An 18,487-nucleotide genomic window follows, 5' to 3' on the forward strand; every position below is an offset into this window, starting at 1 on the left:
TTCTCGATGGCTGTGCATTGAGAATGCGGCATGAGAATCTCCTGGCTGGTCCCCTGTCACGTGAACTGTTCCGTCCGCCGCCATTTTAAACCAGTGACGTCAAAATCCTCGGGGGGGCCCCCCTTATTTTTCACTTCCTCTCTTACGCATGTGACATTTCTTCCAAAACATTTCGGAAAAGGAAAAAAAATCATTAAATATTCTCCAAATCCCAACGTCGGCCTCAATTTTGCTGCCTTCGTGTTGCTAATTTACTCGATCTTCCACCAGATAATCTGCCTCTCTTGGCTGCTTCTGGACGCGGCCATTTTGAACCGCGTGACGTCACCACCCCTACCAACATTAACCGCGCAAACCATTTTTCGTTGTTATTATTGTCTAGATGGAATCAGCATCAATGTGATTTTAACTCCAAACAAGATCTCAGCGATTATTCTTGAGCTGTATTTGCACAGCTGCCCTTGTCACGTGATGTGGACATGTCACGTGACACACTAGCTTAAAGCGGCTTCACCCAGGTGACGCCATTTTATTTACCACCTCCGACTCCCAGATGTGTGCAAATCTAAATCTACGCTCACAATGCAACGGGCAAAATAACTCTTTTTTTATTTTGACGTGACCCGTCCATCCCCTGCATAACTCATTTCCCGCCTCGATGACTCTGTTTTGTTGTCGTTTTTCTGTCCCCTCCGTGACATTTCCCCTCGTTCCCCGTCGGAATTCTCCCGCCAATCCCCGCGGGCCCCGCCGCCGGACATTCCCGAAGGCTCAACCCTCGGTATTTTCCGTCTAGTTTCCTAAATCCGATCATCTCCGGCCGCGGGACCAATAATAACTCCGGCGCGAAAGTTATTGTATATCTCGTGCTTGTTTTGAACCACTCCCCACCCTCTTCGAGGAGAGGTGGGCGGGGCGGGACTGAAACCTCGCGAGAGTTCAGGGCGCAGCCGCCGGAGCTGAGGAGGCAGGACGTTTAGAAGAGGGCGTGAAGGCGACGGCTGGTGGATCACTGCTTGTCCCGGCTGCAGACGGTGTCAGGCTGGCCTAACGGGTCCTCAAGCCTGAGGGGGTTATGATGGGCGACAAGAATCTGTCCGGCGTCAACGTTGTGTTGGTGATGGCCTACGGCAGCCTGGTGAGTGGGTGCTGATTGTGGTTTAACCCACTAATTATTGACAAACTAGGGGATACCTGTAAAGTAAGTGTTAGTTACGATGTGTCTCTACATATCCTGCACGACAAACTAGGGAAATGAGTGCTGGTCATTGATAAAAACACAATCCTGAAGGAAATCAGCAGTCCACTTCATATAAAAATGTATAAATAACATTTCAGGCTTGAGGTGTTAGTCATTACCAGTTATTGTACATCTTTGGTTATGCTAGGGAAATACCTGTTGTTACAAGCACAGAGGACCCCAGGGTTGCTTAAATGAAAGTCGCTTTTAATTATCTTTGAAAACCGAATCAAACTTTAACTCTTCTCTATTGACTTACTTAATCACCTCCCCTCTAATTCTAAGCACGTGTGTGTAAGTTTAGAAAAAGTTCATGGTCTGAGCTCACTGGTTGCATTAATAAAGTTCACCAGGCTTTGAGGCTTTGGGAGTTGCCACTCAGCAGGGCTCTTGTTGGTTCTCAGAGAGAGTTTTCCTTATTCCATGGGCTGAATGGCATGTTTTTGTAGTGTTCTCTGGTTCTTTTCTTAATCTTGCTTTCTCTGCCCTCAGATATTTGTGCTCCTGTTCATCTTTGTCAAGCGCCAGATCATGAGGTTCACCATGAAATCACGGCGAGGCCCCCACGTACCTATAGGCCACAACGCGCCCAAGGTTGGTTCCCTCCTCATTGGTGCCAGGCAAGTGGTTCCCAGACAGGTGCCCACTAGTGCAGGATGGGGGTCGGGCAGTGCTGAAGAGATAGTCGTACGCTTGGTGAAGCAGCAAGCCCGCCGTTCCTAGGCCAGCACTGGCATCAGATCCTGATAGTACTTCATGGTATTTCAATGCAAGTGACACAACATGCGGAACAGGCCCTTCCCCCACCTTGATCGTCACTCTTTACACCCCTTATTTTTAAGGTAGCGCTGAGCTAGTTAATAGTCTATCCTCCTCTATTTCTGCCACCTACTACATGAATCCATTATCAGAAGCATCTTCCCCTCCATCTTCCGCAGGGATCACTTCTCCCTCCCCACCATTCTTCCACTTGGTACCTACCCCGTGACCGTTGGAGATGCTGCACCTGTGCACACACCTCCTTCACCATTCGGGCACTCAAACATACCTTCCAAATGATTCACTTGTGAATCTGCAGGGGTCACCTACTGCATCTGGTGTTCCCATTGTAGTCTTCTCTACATCAGAGAGACTGGATACAGACTGAGAAATCACTTCGTTAAGCACCTTGGCTCTGTCCGCTGCAATAGCGTTGATCCAAGTCCCATCACCCAGTTGATGGTAGTCTGTCATACATTTCCGGGTTCATCTCCCCCACCACCCCCCCCAAAAAAACCCAGGTAGCAGCACCCGGCTCACTCTCGTTTCTATGCAAACCTGACAGGACCTGAGGGAGGAGATCGACCGGAGTCTCCTGAAAGTCCAGGACCTCGACTATGAACCACAGCTTCTTGACGAGGACGACGAGCGCCTGCTGCAACTGCGAGACCCAAGAGCCCAAGGTAACCTGCTGACAAGATGGCAGGTGGTCGTACTTGACCAACACCTTGATTAGGGAGTGGGGAGGGTGTTCGAAGCACCTCTGAGCTCTGGGGAAATACCTCATCTATGGAGCAGCAGGACTAAAGGAAGCAGTGTTGGAAGGGATAGGTGTTACTAAGCGATAGGCAAGGATTGCCCCTGGAGAGGTTTACAGACAAGGACATGGAATTTTTAAAACTGTTGCATGGGTGACTGGGTTTGTGGGAGTATATTCCATAGTGTACAGAAAGGGGTGTGTGGTGAGTGTGCTGTCCCTGCCCCAGGAATGTGTAAGTAGCCCATCAGTCTGTATTCAACCATTCTTTCCTGTTCCCTGACCATGTACAACAGGAAGACATGAGAGAGTGAAGGTCTGGATCAGAAAGGGACAAAGCTGCTGGGGGAGCTCAGCAGGTTGAGCACTTTCCGTGAAGGCAGAAGGATGCTGGATGGTTCAGGTTGGGAGCCAACGTTGCCTGAAATATCAACTCTATGCGCGGTTTTGGCCAGAGCTGCTGCTGAATCCTTTCAGCAGTTTCCGTTTTACTTCAAGTGTAAGAAGAGCTTTGCTCTGTTTTTAACCCATGCATGCCCCTGGAGTGTATGATGGAACAATACAGATGGAGCTGGGCTCTGTTTTTAACCCATGCATGCCCCTGGAGTGTATGATGGAACAATACAGATGGAGCTGTGCTCTGTTTTTAACCCCTGTCTGCCCTGGGAGTGTGTGACAGAACAAGGCAGTGGAGGCTTTGCTTTGTTTCTAACCTGTCCCACCCCGGGAATGTCTGATGGGACAGCACAGAGAGAGCTTTGCTCGGTGTCTAACCTATCCCATCTCAGGAGTCTGACAGGACAATGCAGAGGGACTTGGAGCAGGGCAATCATTGCACCAATGCCCACAATAAGGTGGTTCTTTCCTAAAGACAATGAATCTTGCAGAAAGGCAAGTGGTCTCTGAGGTGTTGAAGTTGGGGGGCTGTCAGAAAGAACGTGGCTGCAGCATCTTAAAAAAAAAAGTCGGGCTCTGCAGTGGACCCAGGAGAGCAGGGAGCAGAGACATACCGCTGATCTGCAGTGTCCTCCTGGTGACAGTGTCTTTTATTTTAACATCCTGCAAGCATGGAGATCTGTGCCCTAGATGGCCTTGCCTATGCTGGGTAGCAGACCACAAGGGATTGCAGATGGTGCCTCCACACCATCAAGAACATCCGCAAGGAACGATCAGGAATCATCAAAGGTCCACTCCACCCAGCACACGCTCAGTTCTTACTGCCACCATCAGGAAGGGCACCAGAAACGAGGGAACACAAACTACTCATTGAGAAGGAGAAGCCAAGGAGACAACCCTGGAGGGAGGTGACTACTGCAGCGGACGAGCAAGGGCTTAGTGGTCGATGGACTCACACCTGGCGGTGGGCTGCTGGAGACTGGCTCATGGGAACTAGGATTCAAGATGGTTTAGGTAAGAAGGAATCAGGATGACTTCCTGATCATTTTGATCAGGAGTTTGGGTTGCCAATGGTTTGAACAGACACTTAGTGTTCTCTGAAGGGCCTCTCTTTTGTTTCTTTCTCCTATTGTTCAGGGCACCAGCAATGCTCATGGTGGTTCTTTGTTTGCCTCACAGCAGAGAAAAGTTGATGTATATCTTGTACATTACACGACAATTAAAGGAATCTTGAATCTTAACTCTTTTCCCCGTTACTTCCCACAGGTACTTACAACTATCTGTACAGAATGAAGGCTCTGGATGCTGTCCGCCACATAGGTGAGTACAGGCATTGGTGGTCACTCCTGGCTGGCAAAGCGAGGAGCGTTTTGCCCAAATCATCACCAATTCCTCTTTTCATACTCCCCCCATCCCACCCTGATGCTGTCAACTCAACCCACTGATTTTTTTCCCATTCTTGGAGAATGTCATTATTCCTTTCAGAGAGTTGCAAAGTGCTCAAAATCGAGGGGAGACATTGTTCTTCATTGACTTTGGGCTCCACTGGAGGAGTAGAGGAATTAACTGGGAGCTCAGGTGTGGGTAGAGGGGTCATTCTTTTACACCCTGTGTTCGGTTTCCCTCTGTGGAAGGTGATGGCGCACTGGACACCAAATGTTGCCGGCTAGAAGCTGGAGGAACGCGGCAGATTCCAGCATCTGATGTGTCTCCAGGAGCTGGGGGAAATTGGGGGTGTGGGGGGGGGAGCCAGCATTAGATGGCTCGCTAATCATTCGGGTATCAGCCGCTTCAAATTCTTGGGCGTCAGCATCTCTGAGGACCTGTCCTGGACCCAACATTGGGATGTTACCACAACGAAGGCACGTCAGCGCCTCTCCTTTCTCAGGATGCTTTGGTTTACTTCTACACGGGTGTAGTGCTGATGGGCTGCATCACAACTTGGTTTGGAGGGGACTAGCAAAGGGTAGTGGACGTAGCTCAGCACATAACAGGTAAATGCCTCCACACCATCAAGAACATCCGCAAGGAACGATCAGGAATCATCAAAGGTCCACTCCACCCAGCACACGCTCAGTTCTTACTGCCACCATCAGGAAGGAGGACTCGGTGTGACAAGACTCGCCCCCACCAGGTTCAGAAACAACTGCTCCCCCTCCACCATCAGACTCTTCAACAACAAACTCAAATCAGGGACTCATTTAAGGGCTCACTTTATTTATTATTGAATATTTATTTTCTGCAATGCACAGTCGATTTGTTTGCACTCATTTACACTTCTCTCGTATATAAATCTAGAGTTCCTTTATTTTTGCCCTATCGATGTGATAATTCTGCTGTGTTGGCAGGTAAAAGAATCTCAATGTTGTCTGATGAATGTTCTCTGACAATAAATCTGATCTTTGGGCATGCTCTGTTCTCGCTGCTGCTATCAGGAAAGAGGTGGAGGTGTCACAGGACCTGCCACCAAGTTCAGCAATAGTCGCCACCTCTTCACCATCAGGCTCGTGAACTATAGGAAATAACTATTCTCACTTAAGGACTCATTTATTAATGTATAATATTTATATCAACATTTGTACAGTTACTGGTTTAGAAATGGCTAAGGGGCGCAAAGTCTTGGCAAAGTGCTGACAGGTGCGGACATGACTGGGAAGGAGTCAGGAAAGGCTAAAGCCATATCCCGCTCTCAGAGAGCAGGACTACAGTTACCTGTAGGTCGCCTTCACAGACATTTGAAGGCTCGTACCGCAAGCCACAGCCGGGTAGGTGCTACAGGGATGGGGGAGCTCTTTCTTGAGGCTGAGTGGGGAAGAATGCAAGCTTAAAAAGGGTGGGGGATTGGTGGTGGGAAGGGACAATAAGATAATTGAATACTATTGACCAGATGAACGTAAGATGGGATGGGCAGGGAACGCTGTTTGTTCAAGATAGCAGCATTGGTGTTTTCTATCTCTTAAGTCACCTGGAAAGAAGCAACAGTGAAAACAGTCCAAGTCCAAAACTCCAGACTGCTCGGGGATTGGGTCGGTCCGGGTTTTGCAGATTCTCAGGCAGTACTTTTAAAATGCAAATTTAAGGAGGAATGAAGAAGAGATGGAACAGGTAAATTTTGATCGTTCACTTATGAGGAAATACAGCAAGCTCCATGTGTCAAATCTAGCAGTTTTAAGGAAAATTAAAGTCAACATTTGACAAAAAAAAATTCACTACGAAAATAGGAGGAATGTAATGGTTGAAATTGTGTTTAAAAATTAATTTCTTTGTGATAAGATGGGAGCTAAATTTTATATAACATAACCATATAACAATTACAGGACATCTCGGCCCCTCAAGTCTGCACCAATTTAAGTGAAGCTCCACTCGTCCTACCGACCTGCTCCCTGTCCATAACCCTCCAACCCCCTCACATCCATGCACTCATCCAACCTGCTGCAACCACCTCTTCCGGAAGGTCATTCCACTCAGCCATTAGTCTGAGTGAAGAAGTATCCTCTTGTGTTACTTCTAAAATTTTGCCCCCTAACCCTTAACTTAAAAACCCAGTCTACTCAGTACTTCTTTGTATTCTAGATACTGCAATCCAGGCAACATTTTAGTAAATCTTTTCTGCACCCTCTCTACCTTATTGATAACCTTCCTATAATTTGGGGACCAGAACTGCACACAATATTCCAAACTTGGCCTCACAAATGCCTTGAACAGTGTCAATATTGCCTCCCGTCTCCAATATTCTATGCTTTGATTTACAAAGGTCATCATACCAAAAGCCTTCTTCACCACCCTATCTTCATGACAATCCACTTTCAAAGAATGATGAACCATTATTCCAAGATCTCTGTTCCTCTGTATTCCTCAACTCCCTCCCCTTCAGTTCATATGTCCTATTTTGATTATTCTTCCCACAATGAAGCACTTCATACTTATCTACATAAAACTCCATTTGCCACCTTCCAGCCCACTCTTCTAAGCAGTCCAAATCCTTCTGCAGTTCCTGGAAACCATCCTCACTATCCACAACTCACCCTATTTTTGTATCGTCTGCATATTTACTCACCCAATTTACCACTCTGTCATCCATATCATTAATGTAAATGACGAACAACAAGGGACTCAAAACCGATCCCTGAGGCACACCACAATCCACCATGAGTCTCTGGCACCCATCTTCTAGTCACCTTTGAACCCATCTGACTATCTCAACATTAATCCCTAGTGCCTGAACCTTCCTCACCAACCTTCCATGTCCAACCTATTGAAAGCCTTACTGAAATTCAGATAGACCACATCTACTCCTCTACCCTCATCAACCTTTCTAATCACTTCAACAAGATTTATCAAACACAACGTTCCCCTCACAGACCTATGTTGGGGGTTCCTGATCAGTCCCTGCCCCTCTGGATACTTATACATTATCTCCAAAAATACTTTCCATTAGTTTACCCACCACCAACGTCAAACTTACTGGCCGATAATTACTGGGCCTACACCTGGAGGGAGCCCTTTTTAAACAGAGGAACCACATTTACAACAAGCCAATACCATGGCACCACATCTTCCTCCAAGTGACTGTTGAAAAATCACTGTCAGAGCCTCCGCTATTTCATCCCTGACTTCCTTCAAGGTCCTGGAGAAAATCCCGTCGGAACCCAGAGACATCCACTTTATATGCCTCAGAAGTTCCAACACCCTCTGTTTTCCAATAATTCCTTTTTTGCCTCATTTATCCTACACAATTCCACATCCTCCCTAGTGAATACAGACAAGAAGAATTCATTCAATATCTCCCCCATCTCATTTTCCTCCTCACATATTAGAATCCCGGTCCCTCTGGGATTCAGGTGCAACCCGTCTGTTCAGTGTAGGTCCCACCTCCCCCAGAATAGGCCCCAGTGATCCAAGAACTCAAATCCCTACCCCTTACTCAACCCCTTTAGCCATGCATTCATCCTCCACCTGATTCTATTCCTGCCCTCACTATCACATGGTGCAGAAAGTAATCCAGAGATTACCCCCTTTGTGGTCCTCCTTTTGAGCTCCTTACTTAACTCCCTATATTAATTTTTCAGGACCACTTCCTCCTTCCGCCCTATGTCATTGATACCACGATCTCTGGTTCATTAGCCTCCCCCTTTAGGATGTTATGGACACGAGAAGTTACATCCCGGACCCTGGCACCAGAGAGGCAAACCACCATCCATTTTCCTTTATCGTATCCACAGAATCCCTTATCAGTCCACCTGACCATCGAATCCCCTATAACTATTGTCGTTCCTTTCCCTACCCTTTTGGGCTACAGAGGCTGACTTTGTGCCAGATGTTCAGCCATTGCTGCCTTCCCCAGCCTTACAGTCGTTCCCCCCCCCTCCCCCCCCAACAGTACTCAAGGAATACCGATTGTTGAGGACTACAGACACACGGGCCCTCTCTTGAACCTGACTCTTCCCTTTCCCTCTTCTAACCCACTGACTCTCCTCCCGTGGCCCTGGTGACACCACCTGGCTATAACTCCCATCTATGACGGCCTCACTCTCCCTGACCAGAGCAAGGTCATTGAGCTGCAGCTCCAGTTCCCTGACTTGGTCCCTGAGACGCTGCAGCTCAGTACACCTAGTACAAACGTGGATGTCCGGCAGGCTAGAAGACTCCAGCACCTCCCACATCTCCCCCCCCCCCCACCCTCCTTACAAAGAGAAAAAAATGTGACAAATATAGTCTTACCTTAATCCACATATGCACGTCTTCAGTCTCTCGAGCCAAAGCCCGATTCCTTCACTGGGCTGCTCCTCGCTGACCGCTCTTTTTCCTTACCCTCTTTTTATTGGCCCTAAACCAATTAACGCCCTCACTCTCTCCACATTCCTCCTCCTCCGGAAAACTGCCCGAGCTCCAGTTGCCGGCTCTCCTCCTGAACCAAGTGAGAGTTTTCGAAAAGTCCGGATTCTCGGGTGGTCCCAATTTCTGGCATCTGGAATTTTGGACTTTTACTGTATCTGGACTGTGGGCAGGTGCTGAAGGGTCAGAGTGAGCTATATCCATGCTGTGCTGAATCATCTGCTGTAACCCCCACTTTTCCCCGACAGATATCCCGGTTAGCCAGGGCCCCGAACATGGCAAGCGTTTGACAGGGAAGTGCTTCCGGAATTTCCTGCTGGAACTGCGGGACGGCAACTCCCCTTACAGGAGTGTCCGCAAGAATCTCATCGACAAGGTGATAGATGGCTACGAGGCAGCTCGTTACAGGACAGCGGTGAGTGGGCCTGGATATCTCCCCACACAGTCTCGTAAGGTGCTGACAGTGTGTGTGGGGGGTGTTAGTACAGGTCATTGCAGCCTGCAATATGGTGCTAACCTATATAAACCTACTTCTCCATCAGTCTCTAACTCTTCTCTCCCTCACACACATAACCCTCCACTTTTCTTGCATCTATGTGCCTAAGAGGCTTTTGAGTGTGCCTATTGTACCAGCCTCCACTGCCACCTCCAACAGTGCATTTCCAGGCACCCACCACTCTCTTGTGTAACAAACATCTCCTCTAAAGTTCCCTCCACTAACCTTAAACTGATGTCCTCTGGTATTGGTCTGTGTATGGGAGAAAGGTGCTGGCTGTCCACCCACTCTGTATCTCATAATCTTATATGCCTCTTAAGTCGCCACGTCCTCAAAGAGAAAAGCTCCTGCTCGCTTAATCTTTGCGCACAAAACAGCATCCTGGTAGCTCTCCTCTGCACCCAGTCTAAAGTTTCCACATTCTTCCTGTAATGAGGCAAGTAGTGAAATACTCCTGAGTGAGATTGAACCAATGCTTTGTAAGAGGGAAGCAGCAGAACATGACAGGAGGCTACACGACTGAGTGTAGAGGAATCGCTGCGTCCCCTGTGCATCAAACACTAAACATTAGAAGCTAACGGCAGCAAGTAAACAGAGTGTCAGTCCTTGCCGTGAGCAAGACGGGATGGCCAAGTTGTGAGTTCCACATTGGGGGTGCTTGGTATGTTAATTTGGCCACCTGTATTGACCTACCTTCTGCCCAAAAAGGCAGCAAAGAGGTTGAGACCAGGGTGAGGGAACATGGATGCTCTTCGGACATTGGTTCTGCGGGAGAAGCCAGGGAGTGGTTGTGACCGATGGTCTCTCTCTGACTGGTGGCCTGTGATGTTCCTTGGGGATCTGTGCTGCTGGTTATCCAAATCAATGATCTGGATGATGATGCAGTTATTTGGATCAACAAGTTTGCAGGTGACACAAACATTGGAGGGGTAGCGGACAGTAAGGAAAATTTTTAAAGGTTGCAGAAGGATCTGGACCAGCTGGTTTAATGGGCTGGAAAAAAATGGCAGATGGAATTTAATGCGGACAAGTGTGAGGTTTTGCACTTTGGAAGGACACACCAAGGCAGGACATATTTGGTAAATAGTAGGGCACAGAGGAGCGTGACAAAACAGAAGAATCAGGGAATACAGAAACATAATTCCCTGAAAGTGGCATCACAGATGGATAGGGTGGTAAAGAGAGCTTATGACACATTGGCCTTCATAAATCAAAATTATTGAGTCCAGGAGTTGGGATGTGATGGTGAAGTTGTACAAGACATTGTGGAGGCCAAATCTGCAGGATTATGTGCAATTTTAGTCATCAAACTACAGGAAAGATATCAATAAGGTTGAAAGAGTGCAGAGAAGATTTACAAGGATGTTGCCAGGACTTTAGGAACTGAGTTACAGGGAAAGGTTAAACAGGTTAGGGCTTTATTCCCTGGAGCGGAGAAGGACAAGGGGAGATTTGATTGAGATGTTTAAAATTGAGGGTTGTAGACAGAGTAAATGCAACCAGGCTTTTTCCACTGAGGTTGGGCGAGACAAGAACGAGAGGACATTGGTCATGGGTGAAAGGGGAAAAGTACACACAGAGAATGGTGGGATGTAGAACGAGCTGCCAGCTGAAGTGGTGAATGCGGACTCGATTTTTGAGATTTAAGAATAGTTTGGACGGGTACATGGATGGGACAGGTTTGGAAGGAAGGGGTCTGCATGCAGGTCAGCGGAACTAGGCAGATTAATTACTTTGGCACAGATCAGAAGGGCTGATGGGCCAATTTCTATGGTGCAGTATTTTGTAGTTCTAACATCCAGGCTCGGCACTGACATCACTAAGGTTGGGGTTCTGCTGGTGTCTGGAGCTCTTCGACAGCAGCACCATTGGGCCACTTTAAGACGTGATAACAAGCTCTGCTTGGCGGCAGTGTAATCTGGGATGGTCAAGTTCAAGCTCCCACTCCAGAACGAACAAGCATTCACGTTGCTGATTTTCTCCCCCCCCACCCCCCTGCAGGTCTTTGGAAAAGCAGAGTATCTAAAGTACCAGCAGATCTTGAATGAGTTAGCCACAATGTAAGTTTGTCTAGATTCTCTGTGCTCTCAACAACCGCCTGTCCCCTGGCCTCGGTTGCCTTCTTCACTTCGATGTCTCTCTCCTCCGATCCCTCAAGACAACTCTCCCAGTGAGGGGTTGGCTAAAACATTTTAGCAGATGAGAAGTAGGGGTCTCTTTCCCTTCCCCTCTCCAAATAGTCTGGGTGAAGCAAATTCACCTGTGAATCTGCCTCTGGTTCTCCTGTTGTGACCCCCTCTACATCAGAAACTGGATGCAGGCTGCGAGATCACTTCATCAAACACCATCGCTCTGCAATAGTGGGAACCTCCCAGTGGCCAACTATTTCAATTTTGCACCCTATTCCCAAGCCGACAGATCTGTCCATGGGCTCGTGTGTTGCCAAAATAGAGGCCATTCTGTCTGGGTACTCCAACTTGATGGCATTAACATAGACTTCTCCGGTTTCCATTAGTCTCTTTCTCGGACTTCCTCTCGCGCACGCTCTCACTCCTTTCTTCCAGCTCCCCACCAGCTTCCCTCTTCATCCCGAGAGCTATCCCTCCCTTCATCACTTCCCAGCTTTTGTCCAACAGAGAGTGGTACCTGGACTCCACTGCTGAAGAAGTGGTGAGAGCAGAGCCACAGGCAGGGTTTTAGAAGTGTCTGCAGACGAGCACTCAAAGTCTGGGTATGCATAGCCCCGGGACAGGTGCCTACTGGGCTGAATGGCCTTTCTCTATAGATTCCAGGGGGTAGGAAACAGCAGCCAAACTCACTGCCTCAGAGCCCAAGGGGCCCGGGATTAATGCTAATCCCCTCTGCTGTCCACAGACACTCGGTGCCCCTGAAGGGACTCTCTTTTGCTTCATTCTCCTATTAGAGGCACTGGGCAATGCCCATGTGACTCTCTTTTTGTATTATGCCAGACAAAAGCTGCATTTGTCATGTATATTCTATTTTAAACTTAGACATACAGCACAGTAACAGGCCCTATTGGCCCACAAGCCTGTACTGCCCAAATGATGCCCAATTGACCTACAACCGCTGTGCGTTTTTGGAGGGTGGGAGTAGACTGGAGCACCCACAGGAAACCTACGCAGACACAGGAGAACATGCATACTCCTTAGACAGTGCTGGATTTGAACCCCAGTCGCGGGCACATCGTTGTGCTCGCCGCTGTGCTAACCGTATTACTACATGACAATAAAAAGGAGTCTACATGGGTCGACTGCATCACCCCATCATATCTTTCAAAACTTTCCTTCCCACGTACCTGTCTGAGTATCTTTTAAGTATCTCAATAATCACCCCACATCTCCAAATTCCCATTGCCCTCCATGTGGAGGACAAGGGTCCCATTTAAACTCGTGCTGCCCAATTACCTACAAATTAACCTACAAGCCCCGCAGGTTTTTAAGGGTGGGAGGAAATCGGAATACATGGTGGGGGAAATCCATGCAGACACGGGGAGAACATAAAACTCCTTACAGACAGCGCCGGATTCAAACCAGGGTTGCTGGCACAGGAAAGGCATCATACCACATCTAGCAATCCGAACCAGCTCCTCGGCCTCCTGCACAAAATCTATCAATGGGCGTCTCAGAGGGCTGTAACAGCGAGACGGGGACAAAGAGACTGATGGGCTACCATGGGTTGGATGGGATGAACAACCTGTCAGGAGAAGGCTGGGAGGGGGAGCGCCTGAGACCTTTCTGTGAGCTGGAATAAGTGCGGCATGTTAATTTTCTGGCGGCTCTGCAATTTAAAGTTTAGTTGGAGAGAGTGAGGTCGGCACCCTTGGGTAGCCGGGCCAGAGGGCAGTCTTCAGGTATCCCCATTTTCCTCTCTTTCCCCCAAGGCCAATGCGTGCTCCCTTCTATCTTCCAACAGCCTTCAAGCACGGGGGGACCGGAGCCAGACGCAGCACCAGAACGCAGCCAAGGACCTGACCCCTGCTGCCGAGGCCTCATCCCCCAGCACCATCCAGGTTGTCTACCTCCCGTCCAACAGGAGCAAGCGGCCCAAGCACTTCCTGGAGCTGAAGAGCTTCAAGGACAACTACAACACGCTGGAGAGCACCTTGTGACAGACCAAGAGCACCACAAGCTGGACGACGGGGTATATGCCAAACCAATTCTTAAGCAGCCCCTTTTGAAGCTGTACTTCCAAACACTGACGTGAGCTCTCAAACACTGGAACGTGGTGCTGATGGGGACGGGTCCGTTACTGTAACACTGGGCTACAGGTCACCTTTATTCCTTGGACTGCAGGGACTCAAGAACCAACAACTTGCCAACAAGACACAGATTCCAGATTCCTGGAACCATTAATGAAAGTCTTCCCGCCCATATCCCCCAACCAAGAGGGGTGCAAGGGGCACTACTTCAGTTGCTGGCTGGTTTCCAGGATGCCCCACCAGGACTCCATGTATTGCCTCCATGTCCTTGGACCGTGCCTGGTCCTGTGTTATCCATTCTCTTCCTGCTTTCCCATAAGGGCCAAGTTTGTTCTGAACATCTTCCCCCCCCCTACCCAACATCGAATACCTGGTATATCACTTGAAGGTCTTATTCAACAACAGAATTGCCCTTTTTCTCACCAGATGAAACAGGAACATGTTGACCCCCAAAAAGTTGACTTTTAATTTTGTGCAACACAGGCAGAAAACAAAATGTTGCAAGTGCTGTAAATAATTTAAATAAACATCGACTTTCTTCGCATTGACTGGACATTTCTGTGAATTATACTGTGGTTCTCCAGGAGAGGAGGGTCTTCTCGTCCCAATGAAGAAGCAACATATGCATTTAAATCCTCGGCTCGCACTTTAAGAGCTGATGGGGATTGTCTCCTTCTTGCCCCCCCCCCCCCCCCCAAAGATAACCTGGGGAAAGACAAATGTACTTGGATGGCAGCTTGGTGGCAGAGAGGGGAAGCAGCAAGGTGGATTCTCCATCACAATAGCTCGATCCTAGGAAAGAAAGGGTTATGTGAGGAACATTTGACAGCTCTTGGCCTGTGCATGTTGGAATTTAGGACAATCAGGAGGGATCTTGTTGAAACATTTCAAATGCTAAACAGACCAGATGTGGAAAGGTGGTTTCCCCATGGGGGTAGTGTCTAAAACGAGGCCACAACCTCAGAATTTATTGTCATGAACATGTCACAAAATTAGGATTCTGCAGCAGCTTCACTCTCCAACATTTATATAATAAATAAATGTAGTGCAAGAAAATGTCAAAGTAAGACAGCGTCTGTATTGTCCATTCACGAATCTGATGGCAGAGGGGAAGAAGCTGTCCTTGTGCCACTGAGTGGCTGTCTTCAGGCTCCTGAACCTCCTTCCCCAACAGTAGCAGTGAGAAGAGGGCACGGTCTGGGAGGTGGGGGGGGGGTCCTTGAGGATAGAGGCCGCTTTCTTAAGATAACGCCTCTTGGAGATGTCCTCACTGGATGCATTCGATGGGTGAGTTACAACCCTCTGTCCTGAGTACTTTGGCACTTCCATCCACTTAGAACAGACATGCAGAGGAATTTCTTCAGCCAATGGTGAGGAATCTGGAATTTGTGACCTCAGGCAGTTGTGTGGAGGCCAGGTCATTGGGTGCATTTAAGGCAGAGATTGATAGGTTATGGGGAGAAGGAGCTGAGTAGGAAAATTGACTAGTTCACAATTAAATGGTAGGGCAGGTGAAACGAGAGGTCTGCAGACACTGATGGTCAGAAAAGCACAAAAATGCTGGAAAAATTTAAGCAGCAAGTCTGTTTCGGGCCTGTGCAAGTCAGAGAAGCCAGGAGGGACACAGGGATGTGGAAGCAAGTCTGGGTGAGCACCTGATTGTAGGGCAGTAGAGAGATTGACCCTAACCCTTCAAAGAGAGAACTTCAGCATAGGCATCCCTCAAAGAGACCACAGAGGAGCAACTGAATAAAGTGGAACCAGAAAGACTATACAAACACGCTGGAGAAGCTCAGCAGGTCCCACAACGTCCATAAGAGACAGATGGACCACCAACATTTAGGGGCTCAGCCTTGCTGAGTTTTTCCAGCACTTGTGTGCATTTATTCCAAACAATGGAGGTTTATTTCTATCTTCGTTCAAATCTTTACCAAATTCACAGCCTCTTCAGTCGAAAACATTTGTCATCCTGGTCCAGCCACCAAGGGACGTCTCCCGGAAGAAGGGAGGCCTGCTGCTGGCTGACGTCCTCGCCCAGGTGCAGAACCGGCTGGGCGCCTCGGGCAGAGCGTTCAGGAGCAGCCCCTTCCAATGATTCTGCCCTCTGCCGAAGGACCGCCACTCTCGAGGCCCCGCCAGCCTTGAGCGCCACGTTGCTGCCCTGGTCTGGCCCCCGGAACCTTGCCCGTCCGCTGATCCCTGCATTCACATCTTCGCGGCAGCAGTCTGGAGAGCGATTACTGTGTCTCCAGCACGCGCATCAAGGCTTTTGGTTTCTTCACACCCATTGGGAAACGGTTACTGAGATGGGAGGAAAGATAACTGGCATCACAAAGCATTTACTGAACCTCAATAAGATTCTACCTTTAGAGCAGCTATTTTCATGTACAAACCATTGCCTCAGAATTTTTTTGTTATATTTGTTAATGTCTTCTCAAGATTCAATTATAAAGAATGCAGTGTTACACAGATTTAGCTTTAGTTAGATTTCACCATCAGCAGAAATTGCCTGAAGCATCACTTACAGTCGGAAAAAGGGGAGCAAAAGAGAGTCTCCTCCTCCCACCCCCATCCCACCAAGGCACCAAGTGTCCAGGGATTCACCCCGCAGCCACACAGAGTCCAGTCCAACCCATCCGCAGCCCGAACCTCTGCCACAATCAGGAAACCCTCCGCACCGTGGACTGGAGAATGCTGTTTCGTTGGTGGGGTTGTACTTTCCTGGTCGGTTGACAAATAAACTTGAACTGAAGTTCCAGGATCCTGGAGGGAACCACCCCCGCGATCTGCGGCCGTTGTCACTGGCCGCCTCTGTCCACTTACCTGAGGCCATCTTGTTCCTGAGCGCTCCTCTCCGGCAGACTGCGCTGCTGGGTGCTCTTGCTGCAGTTCAGGTGCTCCACGTGGTCCTGCAGCTCCCGGTTCTGGTAAATGGGACAAAAAGGGGAGAGAGCTGAACACACTGGGTGTGCGACTTGGGAAGCATGCCGTCAGAGCAACACACACGTTACGAAGGTAAATGGAGGAGCAAGTGGTGCGGAGGAAACACATAGGCTGCAGAAGGACATGCAGTGGACGTTATGTATTTGAATTGTCAGAAAGCATGTATTATATGAAGTAACAAGAGCCCATGGTGTAACAGGAAACATATGAGCGTGGGTAGAGTATTCAATGATTGAAAGGAAGTAGAGTTGGAATACATTTGCTAGTGGTGTTCCACAGAGGTTTGCATTAAGTTAAATTTAGACATACTGGATGGTAACAGGCCCTTTTGGCCTATGCAGTCCAATTAACCTGCCAGTCTCCATTGGAAGGAAACAGGTGCCCCTGGGGAAAACCCGCACAGACACAGGGAGAATGTACTTACATTCTGTCCATACAGACCGCGCGGGGGATTCAAACCCTGGACCCAATCGCTGCCACTGTATATTAATGATTTTCGATTATCTGTGGCCAAGTTTGCAGATGACACAAAGCTCAGTGGTGTAGAGGAAACAGGCTGCAGAAGGACTTGGACAGATGAGGAGAATGGACCGAGAAGTGGCAAATGAAATATAATGTCAGAAAGTGTACGGTCACGCACTTTGGTCGGAAAAATAAACGGGCCGACTATAGTTTAAATGGAGAGAAGGTTGAAAATACCCAGAAGTAAAGTGACCTGGGAGTCCTCGTGCAGGATGGCCTGAAGGTAAACTTGTACGTTGAGATGGTGGTGAAGGAGTAGTGGCCGGTCAAGGAACTCCAGCCCTCTCCGGAAAAGTAAAAAAAAGACTGAAAAAACAAAGGCACAAACACAAAAAGCAAAATAAAGTGAAAGTAAAGGTGTGGAGAAGATGGCAGCAAAAAAAGAAAACCCAAAAACAACGGGAAGAAGAGAAGAAAAGACGTTGGAAGAAGAAGGTGAAGGCCTTACCTGTACGAGGAGGCCCGCCGTGGACAGAGAAGCCCGCTCCCTAAGGTCAGTTGAAGCCCCGAACTCGGGACTACAAAAATGGCTCACGGAGCCAAACAAAAATGCGATGCGCAAGACAAAAATAACACTGATGGGAGGGGGGACCAGCTGAGGAGTCAATCTCCACAGCTGAAATTGACAACCACAACAACACAGCAAGAGGAAAACAGAAAATAACGAGAACAAGAAAGAAGAGAGTAAAAAGAAATCAAAGAAACAACAGATGACCAACCCAGAGGAAGAAGACCAACACCAAGACACTTCTAGTAAAAATAAGAAGACCAAAAATACCCAACAAAATAAAACAAACAAGCCAACAAGAAAAACAGAAGAGACAGAGGTAAAGGACACAGATCCTGGAGTGGACTCAGAAGAAGAGGAGGGAGAACACAGAGAAAAGGAAGATGAAGGGAAGGGTAGTACATGGACATATTTTTTTTTAAAGAATATATGGACTCAGTAAAAGAATGGCAATCACAAGAATTCAGTGAAATAAAAAGAAGAGTAAAAAGGACAGAAGAAAAAATGAATAGATTAGAGATGATCATGTCAGATATAGGAAAAAGAGTGGACAAGGTGGAAGAACGAGAAACAACCGTAGAAATGGAAGTAGATGACTTAAAAAAGAAATTAGAAGAATCTGATAAAAAAGTGAAAGAAACATAGGAGCTGTTAGCTCAGAAGATAGATATAATGGAAAATTATAATAGAAGAAATAATATAAAGATAGTGGGCCTTAAGGAAGATGAAGAAGGCAAGAATATGAGAGAATTTATAAAAGATTGGATCTCCAGGGTCCTAGGAAGACCAGAATTCCAGGAAGAACATTAGCC

General features: G+C 48.0%; 2 protein-coding genes across 5 annotated transcripts in view; one reads left to right on the plus strand and one right to left on the minus strand.

Moving 5' to 3' along the window:
* Nucleotides 1-522: 522 nt before the first annotated feature.
* On the plus strand, nt 523-14,246 carry c5h1orf43 (chromosome 5 C1orf43 homolog). 2 transcript variants are annotated; one of them, XM_069940170.1, is made up of 7 exons: nt 523-1,138; nt 1,733-1,834; nt 2,565-2,682; nt 4,419-4,472; nt 9,236-9,402; nt 11,485-11,543; nt 13,417-14,246. In XM_069940170.1, the coding sequence occupies exons 1-7, from the start codon at nt 1,076-1,078 to the stop codon at nt 13,610-13,612; spliced, it is 759 nt and encodes a 252-aa protein (XP_069796271.1). In that variant the 5' UTR covers nt 523-1,075; the 3' UTR covers nt 13,613-14,246. The 2 variants fall into 2 exon arrangements, with proteins under 2 accessions (XP_069796271.1, XP_069796272.1); XM_069940171.1 differs by lacking the exon at nt 1,733-1,834.
* A 1,338-nt stretch (nt 14,247-15,584) lies between these two features.
* Nucleotides 15,585-18,487, minus strand: part of LOC138764354 (tuftelin-like) — a 28,412-nt gene continuing 25,509 nt past the window's right edge. For all 3 annotated transcript variants that reach the window (XM_069940169.1, XM_069940168.1, XM_069940167.1), the window contains 2 exons: nt 16,526-16,626; nt 15,585-16,003 (listed from right to left, as the gene is read on the minus strand). In XM_069940169.1, the coding sequence (XP_069796270.1) occupies nt 15,940-16,003; nt 16,526-16,626 (165 nt within the window). In that variant the 3' untranslated portion in view covers nt 15,585-15,939. The remainder of the gene's footprint in view (nt 16,004-16,525; nt 16,627-18,487) is intronic.

Source organism: Narcine bancroftii, chromosome 5 (genome assembly GCF_036971445.1).
Source record: "Narcine bancroftii isolate sNarBan1 chromosome 5, sNarBan1.hap1, whole genome shotgun sequence".
Taxonomy (NCBI): domain Eukaryota; kingdom Metazoa; phylum Chordata; class Chondrichthyes; order Torpediniformes; family Narcinidae; genus Narcine; species Narcine bancroftii.

Bases quoted from the DNA above. Each gene is read 5' to 3' on its own strand.
- c5h1orf43 (XM_069940170.1), top strand. From the start codon at position 1,076: ATGATGGGCGACAAGAATCTGTCCGGCGTCAACGTTGTGTTGGTGATG. The intron at 1,835-2,564 runs GTTGGTTCCCTC...CAAACCTGACAG, and splicing joins TAGGCCACAACGCGCCCAAG to GACCTGAGGGAGGAGATCGA. The intron at 4,473-9,235 runs GTGAGTACAGGC...TTTCCCCGACAG, and splicing joins GGATGCTGTCCGCCACATAG to ATATCCCGGTTAGCCAGGGC.